Source organism: Magallana gigas, chromosome 4 (assembly GCF_963853765.1).
Source record: "Magallana gigas chromosome 4, xbMagGiga1.1, whole genome shotgun sequence".
NCBI classification, from domain to species: Eukaryota; Metazoa; Mollusca; class Bivalvia; order Ostreida; family Ostreidae; genus Magallana; species Magallana gigas.
The window spans coordinates 14,667,968-14,680,979 of record NC_088856.1 but is presented as its reverse complement, the minus strand read 5'-3'; the positions used below and the strand labels follow the sequence as shown (position 1 = coordinate 14,680,979).

Sequence of the window (13,012 nt, the reverse complement as noted above, 5' to 3'; positions counted from 1 at the left end):
TGAGAGAGGGAAGGAAATAAAAATAATTAATGAAGTGATAAATAAGAATGTTCTCAGGAGCCAGAATGTGAAAGTTAGGAGAAATCAGATCACTTAAGGAAAAAAGAGAGAAATTATAAGGCAAATATACATGTACATGTAGTTTTTCATCTTTCTATTGAAAATGTTTGGACTGATAGAAATCAGTCTGGACTGACAAACTTTTGATGGTTGTCAGTCCAAATGACTGACAGTGGAAAAAAGATTTCAAAAACTCTGGATTTAAGTACATGCAGGTTATCCATCTACAATGAATATGCACATGAATATTGTATGTTTATAATGATCTGATTGAACATTCATTTTACATACTGGTGCGTGCATTAAAAAAATATTTTACTGAAAATTCACAAGAAGAAAATGCAATACTATAGCAGCATCAAGTGAAAAGGCAGATCATGTAATATGCTAGTCTCTTATTTCTTCATAGACGCAAAATTATGAAACCTGCTGTAGAGGAAATATCTGCTTCAAACATAGATGTGGGAGCTGAGGCTGAAGTTGAGGCCAATTCCAATATTACTGTACCAGACAGCATAACTGTACTTCATGATCACGAGTATGCAACTTCAAGTCCTCAACATAATAAAGGTACCGACATGGTGTAAAATGTGTTATCACAACCAGATACAAATGCATGTACAATGTATATATACGTTTAGTACTTTTACATTAAACAGAAAATGTGATACTCCTTTATCGGTGTTTTTATGCTTCCAAGCAAAGTGTTTCTATGTGTTTGTATATTTATAAACATGTATACTAGGGACTTTATATATTGTAAACAGTTGTTATTCTTCCAGCATCCCTTAAACATATGGAAGAGGAATTAGTAAAGTTGCAGCAAGAAATTTACATGCTGAAGCTTAAAAAACCGTCCATGACAATTGGGAACATAATTAATGACCCTGAAAAGGTATGTTACAATGAAAACTATAGATTTTTGCAGTACATGTATAAAGATTTCCTTATTGGCTTGCATATTTAAAAACTTTATTCAACAGTATTTTAATAACATAAATGTGATTGTTGTTGTTGGTTTCTTTTTGTACAGATGCTGCTGTATACATCATTTTCTGCAGATACCTTTTACATTTTGGAGAACCTCGTGGAGAGAATGGGCCCGTTCAATTATTATGGTGGTTGGACTGTGGTGAACTTTAGTGTCAGCGATCAGTTGTTGATGACATTAATGAAGTTACGACTCAACTGCAGGGACCTTGATTTAGCAGAGAGGTTCAACACTAGTCGTGCTACTGTGTCCAATATTATCAACACATTTGTGCATGCCCTGCATGAAATTTTGTTTGAAGGGGTCATGAAAGCTGTCGGAATACCAAGTCAACTGAAATGCCAAGGATCCATGCCAAAGTCATTTGAAGAATTTTCATCGGCTAGAATTGCAATGGACGCCACAGAAGTGACACAAGACATCCCAACAGATATGAATAGCCAGTCACTGGCATACAGTAACTACAAGAGTCGCCACACAGTAAAGGCTTTAACTTGTGTTGCACCTAATGCTGCTCTTGTGTTCTGTTCCGATCTTTATCCTGGATCAACCTCAGACTCCGCAATAGTGGACCATTGTGGCATATTAGAGAAGCTGCAAGCTGGTGATATGATCCTGGCTGACAAAGGATTCAACATTTTTGACAAACTTCCAAATGGTGTCACCCTAAATATCCCGCCTTTCCTCACTAGCAAATCACATTTCACTAAGGAAGAAGCTCAACTGTGCTATAAAATAGGCAGAAGCAGAATCCATGTGGAGCGGGCAAATGAAAGAATAAAGAACTTTGAAATTCTGAGCCATATTCCGTCACAGTATAGACACCTATCCACTAAAATATTTCAACTTTGTGTGGCCCTTGTTAATTTACAGGCTCCCCTTTTGAAAGAGATTGCAGAAAAGTATGACATTGAAGAACCTATTCAGTAGGTCAATGCTTATGTTAATAAATGCATATCTAGAATTTGCAACCCTCTAGTTAACACAGTGTACTATATTTTCTATGCATATGTACATGTGAGATAATAAAGTTAAGATTCTTTGTTTAATTAATTCTATTGGTATAGCATCGTCGCAAACAAAAGCCAATATGTACATCATGTCATAAGAAAAAAACTATGCAAACTCTGTATCGTGGCTTGTGGTTTGATTAACAAAAGTTACTGAACCATTTTCTCATTTATTTTATTTATTTATTATACCACAGACATGCAGACAAAGAATAACAGACAAAATGAATCATAAACTTGGCAGAAACACTTTATAATAAAACTCGATCATGTTCAAGATGTTTGATGACCATGATGCATCTTTCTCGATACGAACAACTTGAATGTCTGCCTGAGTCCACACTACTAAGTCACAGCACTGTGTTCCTGTCAGGTACAACTGTCCTTGGATCTGGTGCCAATAATCATGTTGTGTTCTGAGGTGAAGTGAATTATCACTTGGATTACAATCTAGAAATGGGAAGTGTCATTTCATATATTGGTTACATGTAGAATAGCAGTGACAGCATGTAAATAAGAGGTTTAGTCATAAAAGTACTTCAATATTCAGAATGAAGTGCAAGTTATTGAAATGTTACCATGAACATTTTTGATAATATTTCATCAATGAATCTTCAATAAAGCTCAAATAGGACACATACATGTATATTTTCATATAAGTACATTTGTATTACAATATATTTATTAATAAATGTGCACAATTCAAGATTAAATCCCCATACAATATAAATTTATAGGTTTTTTAGCTAGCTTACCAAGAAAGAAATCCTTCACATTTGAACAAGCTTCTTTGATTGTCATTGATCTGGCAGAAAATGGACATTTCACCTCAACAATGTCAGGTGACAGCAATGTTGAGTTCTTTTCTTGTTGATGGACTCGTTCAGTGATGTTCTTTGGATTTCCTTGAACAAAGCCATCTGGAGAGGCTCCAAGTAGCCCAGACTCATGAAGCCAAATTCCTACAACAATATTTAATAATGGTTATTCAAATTATTAAAGGAATTGTGTGTGTTTGGGAACAATGCATGCATTGCTGTATTTAGTTTTTAGTACTTTTAGATGATGTGTCTTAAACATATAAAGGCGGGGATTGTCGTCAATAATTAGGTTATCTAGAATTAATGGTAAATAATGTTTTAACATATTTTTTAACAATTTATAATTGCACAAATATAATGACAATTTCAAACAAACTCAATAAACTATTAAATCCTTAAAAAAAAATTACCTGTCTCTAAAACATTCACTTCAAAGACCTTGCAGTATTCTTGTATTGCAGTCTTCTCATGGGCAAGTCCCCATTGGATTGGTGCTCTTTTTTCCAAGTTGTATGCACTCAGTAGTCTTTTTTTCAAGGACATGTTTAACCTAAAATATTTTGAAATGATCTAAATCTTGTTATTTTAAAAAACATACTCTAAAATAAAATAAAGCTACTGTAGTTTTATCATTTATTGAATAGCACAATATGGTGTCAATTTTATTTTTATTTTTTTCAAGTAGATCATTAAAATGAAGAAATCATCGAAGTAAGATATATGGCTTTTTCAAATATGTTCAGGGCTACTGTTGAAGAATTTACATCATATTCTCAATAGTGTGTGATTTTAAAAATTCAGAAAAACTGATATCTTTAAACTAAGTATCTTTAAATATTTAGTAATGCATCTTTACTAATGAGGTTTTTTGAAAATCATACCTGTTTTTTCGAACAGCTGTAACAATCTGTCCAAAATTGGATGCTGTGAAACGCAGCTTGCGAACTTTGGCCCACAAGGTATTTTCCCTCTGCCCTATTGTGGTCCATGCAGTCTGGATAATTTGCTCTGGGGACATTGAAAGCTTCTCCCTATAATCATGGTTTTTAATTAGATAGTGATTCTGTTAGAAGATATATTTAAGGGAAAAAGCTGATATATGTATCATGGGCTTGATTAGAATATTATTGATACAGTGCAATATAAAAGTGCTGTCAAAATATTAGGTTTAAACATGCCTTAAAAAGGATTCCTTGCATTCAGCATCCAAGAAATCTTTACTTTGAAATAGTTCTTGTATCAAGACAACAGGACTATCTTCAGTTGTGGGTTCTTTTGACAGAATCCAGTGCATTGCTGTACAAATAAATTAAATCAGAAATATTTTGGTCTGAAATAAAATTCACAAAGTGCATGTTTCTGCTTGGCATTAACTTATGAGAATATTGTTAAATAAGAACCTTCGGTTTTTGTTCGTTGACATTTGACATTACAAATATTGAAATTAAATATACTGCAAGCATTTGTGTCAATACACTTATATATGCTTGTCTGATTCATTTTTAGTAAATTGTTATAACAGCCATGGCTTAATACAACCAAAAAATAACACTAATATCAAAGTACATTTAATATCAAAATTCCAGATACACAAAAAAGTATCTTATAATGATAAATCTGAAAAAAAAAAAAAAGTCAACACCCCCCCCCCCCCAACAAATCAAGTTTAAAAAAAAAAAGACAATGAATACATCCAACGTGAGAACATATTAAAAGGGAAGAAATTGAACATGAACTGGGAGAACCTGTAAATCTGCCTAATTGGCTAAGTTGATTATAAAAATATAATCGGTCTTCATCCGTCACCACACGTTTTAAGGCTCTATAAGTGTGTGTGTGATATTAGATATATAAATATCCACAATTTTTACTTAAATCAAGTATTTTTTGTTGAAACATTGCTTTGAAAATAAAAAAAAACTACATGTACCTGTATCCTGGTTGTTTTGGTGGAAATAATTCCTCCATGGTTGTTGTCATCTTTGGCTGTGCTGACTTTGGATGTTTTAACCAACTGCATTTTATGTCGGTTTTGCTTGCCTTCTTATATCTGCAATTTATAAAGAATTATGGTAAAAAATATTTGATGGAAAAACAACTGAATATACAGCAATTATGAGAAATGCATGTTGCATTTTATAATGATATCTGAAGAATTTTCACTCATTATTTACTAACTTGAGTTGACATCTAATACACATCAAATGATCAAAAGTGAACAGATTGTCCAATGATTTTCAAACATTAACCACATTTTACAATAATATATTGATATACCAGAACACTTGCCCATAAAGGAGAGTTGCTGCCACATGATGACACTTATACCTCCCCATAGGACACTCGCATGATGATGACTCCACCACACCGTTATCTTCAGATTCAAGGAATATCTATTGCAATGCATTATAACATTAAAAAGAGATACAATACATGTACATGTACCTACACTTGTCAACAGACGAAAAATTTAATCTTTCTCAATCTGTTGTAATTCATACACACAATCTAATCATACACGTGTGCTACAATAGAATTATCCAATAATCAGATATATAGGTATGTCTGTGCTTGCTTGCAGATTTGTTTATGCATTTACGATAACGTTAGAAAAATGGTTTGTTTTGTTTTCAAGTATGATTACATCATTTAAGGAGCAATCTTTCGAAATGTTAATGATTTTTTTTATCAAAAGAGTAAAAGATATGTTAAAGCCTATACTAATTCTCTTTTAAGATGTAGGCTATGCCTGTCCACTTCTCAAAAGAGAATAAGCCTATACGTGAGTAACAAATCAACAACGCACCTGAACTTTGTATGATGTGTCCCTCATTGATGCTTGAACATTGGCAGTAATGACACGCAACTCGTCAAACGCGAAACGGAGAACCCTCTGAGACTCAACTGCAGCTTCACTTTTCCTTTTAATCTTTGTTAAACCCTCAACATAGTTTGCCCAATACAATATCGATAACGCCATATCGCTCGAGGTACCCGGAAGTTAATAATCTCGTCAAATCTCGTTGGTCAGCTGACGAGACTTACAGACCCTATTATCAGGCACAGTGTTATATACAGATTTGTTTCGACGGGTTTCTACGCAAAATTCCAAAAATTTGTTAAATTAATGCTATCAATCAATGAGCATGCTGATTTATTGACATATATCTTCATCTGTTATCTCATACCATCACCAAACTGTGAGATTACGCCATACTTAAAAAAAAATACCGGTCTCAAATAGAATTGATTTAAGAATAAGGAATCATTCTTTGAGTATTACTAGTCACAGGTGATTTTGGCCGGGACGTGTTCAAATCAAATAAAGCTCGAAGGGCTTTATTATATATATATATATATATATATATATATATATATATATATATATATATATATATATATATATATTTAAATGACGTAGCCAGGCATTATAACCAGGATGTGCACATGCATGTACAACTTTTCTTTAAACGTTTGGGAGGAAATTTGAAAGCTCTGGAGGAACTTCGAACTGATATTTGCGCAATTTAAAAAAGTATAATTCTATTTTTACATTATAAATGTTTATGAAAAGTGATAGGAATGTTGTGTACATTAGATTTACACTAAAATGTTGAATAAATATTGGTATTTGAGAGAACACTAAAGAGCAATGTTACAGGAAAACAACAGACACTTAACATCGGAGTGGGGAAGGGGTGTGTAGAGTAGAGCAGGGGCAGTGGGGACGAGACTACCCCCTTCAGCACACTTTTCTTAAATTTACATATGAAAAGGTGAATTAACAAAGAGTTTCCCCCCCCCCCCCCCATGGGGTCAGAACAGTCCCATAAGGTCATGACCTACATTGTATTTGATGCATTATAATACATTAAGAAAGAAATACTCCTTCCTTCCTATTATAACTCATATAAAAATGATAAGTGTCTACACTTACTTACATGTAATACACAAATTTAATACAAAATTATTAATACAGGGTCAATATGGGGTCAACTCAATATTGCAAGTCAGACATTTAAATGAAAAAAAAAATAACTTTTGCAATTAAAATGACAGAAACTTTACAAATGCAGTAGGATAGGTAACGATGATAAGCTTATCTAAATATTAAAAGATGATGATACGGTATGCTGTCAAAGGGAGATCACATTTAAAAAGTGAAAGTAGAACTTATGTATGCTGGCATCTCATTATATTGTGCTACTGCTACTACATGTATTTTGCTTACCTATATTGGTCGACATCATAATGATAATCCAATTAAAACACAATAATAAATTCCTATAGCTGATCTTAACTTTAAATTTTACTTGGATTTCCCATGTAAGTGTCCCATAAAAGTTGGACGTGCTTACTTTTGACCTCAGTCTCACTGATAAAAAAAAGTAATAGATAGTGAAAAAGTTAGACTGAGTCAAAAAGTCAGCTCGCCTCCTCTAACTTTTACGATCCCGTGTCTGGTCTAACACCCTGGCATAAAATACTTTTTTAAAAACATTGATCGTAGTTCAAATGTGAGGCATTTGCCTCATTTGCGTCCATTGCGCTTCGGCCGTTTCAAGAAATGAATAAATGACAGATTTAAAGTGTTCAGTATTGTTTGCCAAAGGGTCACTCGTAGACAATTAGAACAGTAAGATATTCAATCAGAGATGAATTCTGACTAATTATTATATATATATATATATATATATATATATATATATATATATATATATATATATATATATATATATATATATATATATATATATATATTATTACCATCATAGATACCTGGTAAAAATGCTCGGCCTTTAAATGTACATATATTTTTTTTAAAATGACATAAGCAACTGCCATATAAATTTTGCTAGTGTAGTAAGGAAGGGAGTGCACGCTCCTGCAAACCAGTAAACAATCTGCTGTCCATAAGGCCGTGTTACAGATTATTCACTAGCTATTTGCTTGAACAAGGACTTCCTTACAGGCTACAGTTCGAATCTCTGGATCTGGATATGCTTTGGAAGAGGGTGACAACAAAAGACTAATTGAAGATAAATGATTTATATAACAAAATGATACGATGATTCAAGATAAACAATTACAATATGAGATAACAACTATGGCCATAAATATGAGTTGTAAATGAAAAACTCAAAATATGAAGAATTTGAATAATAATATTCTCAAAATATATATAATTTTTAAATAAACAAAAATCAGAACATGTGAATATTCGGCAGAAATATAAATATAAAAAATTCAGGGAAAAAGTTGGAAAATAAATATTTTCCAGGAATATTTATAAAAAGGCCTGCATGATTCTCCAAAAGTGGGAAAATACTCCAAATATATTCTAAATAATTCTCATAAGAAAATATAATTCAAAAATATTTATTCCAAAGGAAAAAATAAATTACTTTGTCAGAAATAAACTTTTAAGAAATAAATTCCGAATGAGTCAATGAATGACTTAATCAAATTTCACAGTTAAAGTGAAAGAAGCCAAAAAGCTGCAGAAAGTGAGTTAGGTGCTGTAACAGTACCTGAGTGGAGTGTTATCTCTGGACAACTCCCCAAGAAATGGACAAGACTGTCCTTTTATACTCGTACTAGACAATAGAAAATCAAAAACTTTTATCGAACTGACCGATTGATTCCTCACAAAGCGGCTCGTAATACGAAAGTTAAACAGGAAGTTACACAAAATGTTAACAAATGGAGGATCAGGCAACATGTGCTAATACTTCTCGTTGTGTTTATGTTAAATGTGTTTTAATAACATCAAAATAATGGATATAAACAAATAGTCATCAAATAATATTATAAGGATGTAATGATGACTAAGGAAAGCCATAATATCATATATAAAAACCAGTTTTCCTTTATTAGATTTATCTTTTTTTTAAAGTTAATTCATACTTTTATTGAAATACAATTGGAAGAAAATGGATACGTCATGGATATTTCAAATATTACTAAATAATCAGTATGCACACTGAAACGAGCCACTTGTCAGAATCTTATTTAAATTTGGTGTCTTTAACTTATTATTTTGTTTACAGGTCCAGCACAATGTTTTGATTAAGCTATATAACCTCTTTCGATAACCAAGTTACTTCCCCTATTTGACTCTCTAATATTGAAGGTACTTACTTCCGGTAGGTAAAGTCGCTGGCGCCATTCAGTGTACGTGTATACAAAAAACAGAATATGGAGTCTTTTGATAAAATGACAAAAAAACAACTGATTGAATTTTTAAAAAAGTGTCGGCAACCAACTTTTGGAAATAAACCGGAACTTGTACGAAGAGCTAGGGGAGCGAAGGAATTGGGATTGGATCTGAACAACGATAGGCCTAGCGGCAATTTGATAGTATCGCTAAAGGATAGAATAATCACGCCGCTCGGTGAAAACTTACTGGTTCCATCGCATCTAACAGAAGGTTGGGTAACGGACTGTGAGCATTTCCCTGACCTAACGGTAAACGAAGTTTACAACTATCTTGTGTTAAGTAAACGTACCTTTGATTCAAACTAACAGTCTGCAAGACGTCAATTAAAAGCCAGAATTTTTTATGATGAAGGCCACGTTCAGAATATCGAATTAAATCTAGTCTCGAAAGACTCTTCACATTGCATTGTAAAATGTAACTGTTTACCATCAATTCCTACCAAAGATAAAAACAAGAAACCAGCATACAGAGCCTGGGTGTGCTTGTCAAAAGTCACTGGTAGAGTCCACACTGCGGAATGCAATGGTGTTGTAAGGTAAGTAAAACTAATAAAAGTAAAATTTCGAGTTTTCTTAGGAGTGTGCATAAACCATGACTGCATGGTATATACTATAAAAGCATCGCATGGTGTATTTATATTTGTTGAATCAATACAACATTAAATTATAAATTAGTGTTTACAAGCATTTTTTTTAATTTGACATGACACTGAGCATATAATAACAAAAACTTTCATCATATCTTTCATCAAGGATGAAATTTACTATGCAAATGTGTACATGTAGATCATATTTTAATTATTTATCATACTTTCTCTTCATAAAGATAATTCTTTTATTTACTTTTAGAGAAGGGGTAGCTTGCAACCATATTGCAACATTGCTATACGGAATAGTGGATATTACAGTTAAAAAGCACACTGGTAAAATTGCTCCAACATCCAAAGCATGCGGGTGGATTAAACCACGCTGTAGAAATCTTTTCCCCCAAAAGGCTCAAGATATGAATTTTAAGAAAGTAAAGACAGAAAACACACCAGTGCTCAAGCATCTTACAGTGTCAGTGATAAAAGTGCAGACCTAACCTTACCATCTGTTCAAGAATTTAAAGAAAAATTGGAAAAAATTAATCCAATGGCTGGGTGGCTTAAAAACTTCTCAAAAATACAAACTGCACCAGTTTTTGAAAGAGCAATACCTGAACTTCTTCACATATCTTTTTGTTACAAAGACAATGTTGATTTGATTTCAGAAAATTGTCAACAACATTTTATGCAATATTTTGAGTCTCTTTACATTTCTGCAGAAGAGTGTGAAATCATAAATGAAATGACAATAGGTCAAAGCATCAACCCAAAATGGAAAGAAGCAAGACATGGACGCCTAACTGCCTCAGACTTTGGTAAAATTGTTCGTAGAAAATCAGAAACATTGCCAGATAATTTATTGAAATATATTCGTAGATACTGTCCAACATTCACTAATACAGCGGTTGAATGGGGAAGAGAGCACGAGAAAGTTGCTATGGACAGCTGTCTACGAAGGCGAGGGAGTTGCACCCACCCCTCACACATCAGGAGACTGAATTAGTTATCTGGGAAGCACTCCCCCACCTAGGTGCAAGCCCTGATGGACTAGTGTACTGTTCGCATTGCAACCCTTACCATGGTGTAATTGAAGTGAAGTGTCTGTACAGCTTTAAAGATGTGTATCCAAAAAAAGCAGCCTTAAGTGACATTTTTTTCTGTTATTTAGATGAAAATAAGAAGTTACGACTAAAGAAAAACCATGCATATTATTACCAGGTCCAAGAGGAAATGGCAATTACACAAAGAAAGTGGTGTCACTTTATTGTATGGACATATAAAGGTCTAGAATTTGAAACAATTTTCTATGATGAAGAACTTTGGGAAAATGTTATGTTACCAAAATTGAATACTTTTTTTTGCTCTACAGTGTTACCTGAACTTTTTTCAGACAGAGTTAAACGGGGTCTTAAATTGTAAACACTGTGCCATGACAGTTAATCCATACTTTTTTTTACTCATATGCAAGCTAGTAAGGTTTTTCTTGGGTGTTGTGTATTTTTTCAATGCATTTAATATACAACACTCTAGTGATGGATGAAGTTTTCTTAATTCTGTTGCATTAAGTATAACTCTGTTAACACTAAAATCTTAGCACGACAAAAATCGAAGATCTATGTACTGGTAATAATGTATATTATTAATATGTTAAAAAAATTGCAATAAAACATTGAATCTACCTTGCAAATAAGATATTTCAAAATTTTGCAAATTGTATTCATTATTTTAAATTGTGATCATGTTTGATGAAAAAAAAACACAATTATACATGGAATTATTATTTATTTCATATTCTTAAGGAATAGACATGTCCATAAAACAGTGAAATCATAATAACATTGCAGTTACCACTTATTTGCTTGGAGTCAGGATTCCTTTAGATTAGGAAAATTCATGACATTTAGTATATACTATAGAGAAACCAAATGAGATACATGTAGATTGACTGTCCTGTACTATGATTGAATAAGAGGTGGCATGAGATTACAAAGAGCACAAACAACGAACACTCTTTTGGACATCTTGTCATGAAGTGATATTGGAACTACACATTGAATAATTCTAAAAAATTTAATTCGCTCCATTGCTCGTTCCACATGAATTCTTAAATTCGCAATCCTTCTGTTTTTTTCTACGTCACATTTTGTTAGCCGTCCATGTTTCTTTAAAGGGGGTATTATGAGATGGATTCCATTTGGAGTGCATAGATCAGCTATAAGGAATCCCTTGTCACCCATTATTGCATCTCCGGGTTCATATTTTCAGTAAGTTTTGATAACTTTGTTACTTGCTTGTCAGATATGCTCCCACTCCATAAATCCGACACATGTGTAATAACACCATTAGGGCTGATTCCAATAAGGACTTTCCAAGTCGTGTGTGATTTATAGTCTGAATACATTCTTCCTTTGTTGGATAATGATTGAGGTATTTCCGTGTAGATCTCCGTGCAGTCTATTATGACACGGCAATTTGGGTATTTTCGTTTAAAGCTGTCGGGTATATTTTCTTTGATGACATTTCGGTCTGGCCATGCTACTAAAAATTCCAGATGTTCATACATTAAGTTTAGCCATTCATTAAATATTTTACTGCAGGTTGATGGAGATAGGTTGAATCTTTGAGCCAAATCTTGAATTAAGAGTCTTAGTCTTAAACGCATTAAAACCATCAATATTCATTTATTTAACTTCTCTTAGTTTTCTTGGTCTTCCTCCGAGAACATCAGACACTTCGCATTTATAATAGACGGAAAGGTGTTCAAACAATAAATAAAAGATTTCTTTGTTAGGTAAACCAGTGTAAAATGAGATGTCCTGTTTTATGTCCTCGATGGTTAAAAAGGGTAAAAAGGTTGTACTTGTTGTTTTATCACATGTAATATTTGAAGAAACATAATTATTTTCAGAAACGTCACTGTAACTTTCACTTGTCTGAATCCCAACACTTTTATTCTGTAGAACATCAGTTTGTGTGAATTGATGTTGATGTGTCAATGTAGCTACAGTAACCATGCAATAGTATCGATGTGTCCAACACTGATTGGTTTGAATTAACTTTGAAGCTCGATGTTTCAGCAGAATCTGACTGCGAAGTCTCTGAACTTGACCCATCTCCTTATGTTTTGTTGATTATCGACTACTTCTTTCAAAACTTCTGGTGTGTGGTCAAACTGTAAATGATCATATTAAATATCAATAACTGACATAATCTGTTTAAATATCAATAACTGACATAATCTGTCCAAAAGAATTGTGATATAAATTACTGATAACCATAAATTGTACTACTCCTAATTATATAACATGAGATCATCCTCTAAAG

At 32.9% G+C, this 13,012-nt stretch overlaps 2 protein-coding genes across 2 annotated transcripts; one reads left to right on the top strand and one right to left on the bottom strand.

Moving 5' to 3' along the window:
- The first annotated feature begins 361 nt into the window (after positions 1-361).
- LOC105319183 (uncharacterized) lies at positions 362-2,214 on the top strand. Its single transcript, XM_066081412.1, has 3 exons — positions 362-630; positions 843-955; positions 1,094-2,214. The coding sequence occupies exons 1-3, from the start codon at positions 480-482 to the stop codon at positions 1,979-1,981; spliced, it is 1,152 nt and encodes a 383-aa protein (XP_065937484.1). The 5' UTR covers positions 362-479; the 3' UTR covers positions 1,982-2,214.
- A 6-nt stretch (positions 2,215-2,220) lies between these two features.
- On the bottom strand, positions 2,221-5,933 carry LOC105335642 (uncharacterized). Its single transcript, XM_066081411.1, has 9 exons — positions 5,689-5,933; positions 5,172-5,275; positions 4,813-4,932; positions 4,628-4,704; positions 4,057-4,178; positions 3,764-3,909; positions 3,293-3,432; positions 2,817-3,023; positions 2,221-2,511 (listed from the first exon to the last, which is right to left on the bottom strand). The coding sequence occupies exons 1-9, from the start codon at positions 5,860-5,862 to the stop codon at positions 2,291-2,293; spliced, it is 1,311 nt and encodes a 436-aa protein (XP_065937483.1). The 5' UTR covers positions 5,863-5,933; the 3' UTR covers positions 2,221-2,290.
- Between the last annotated feature and the right edge of the window lie 7,079 nt (positions 5,934-13,012).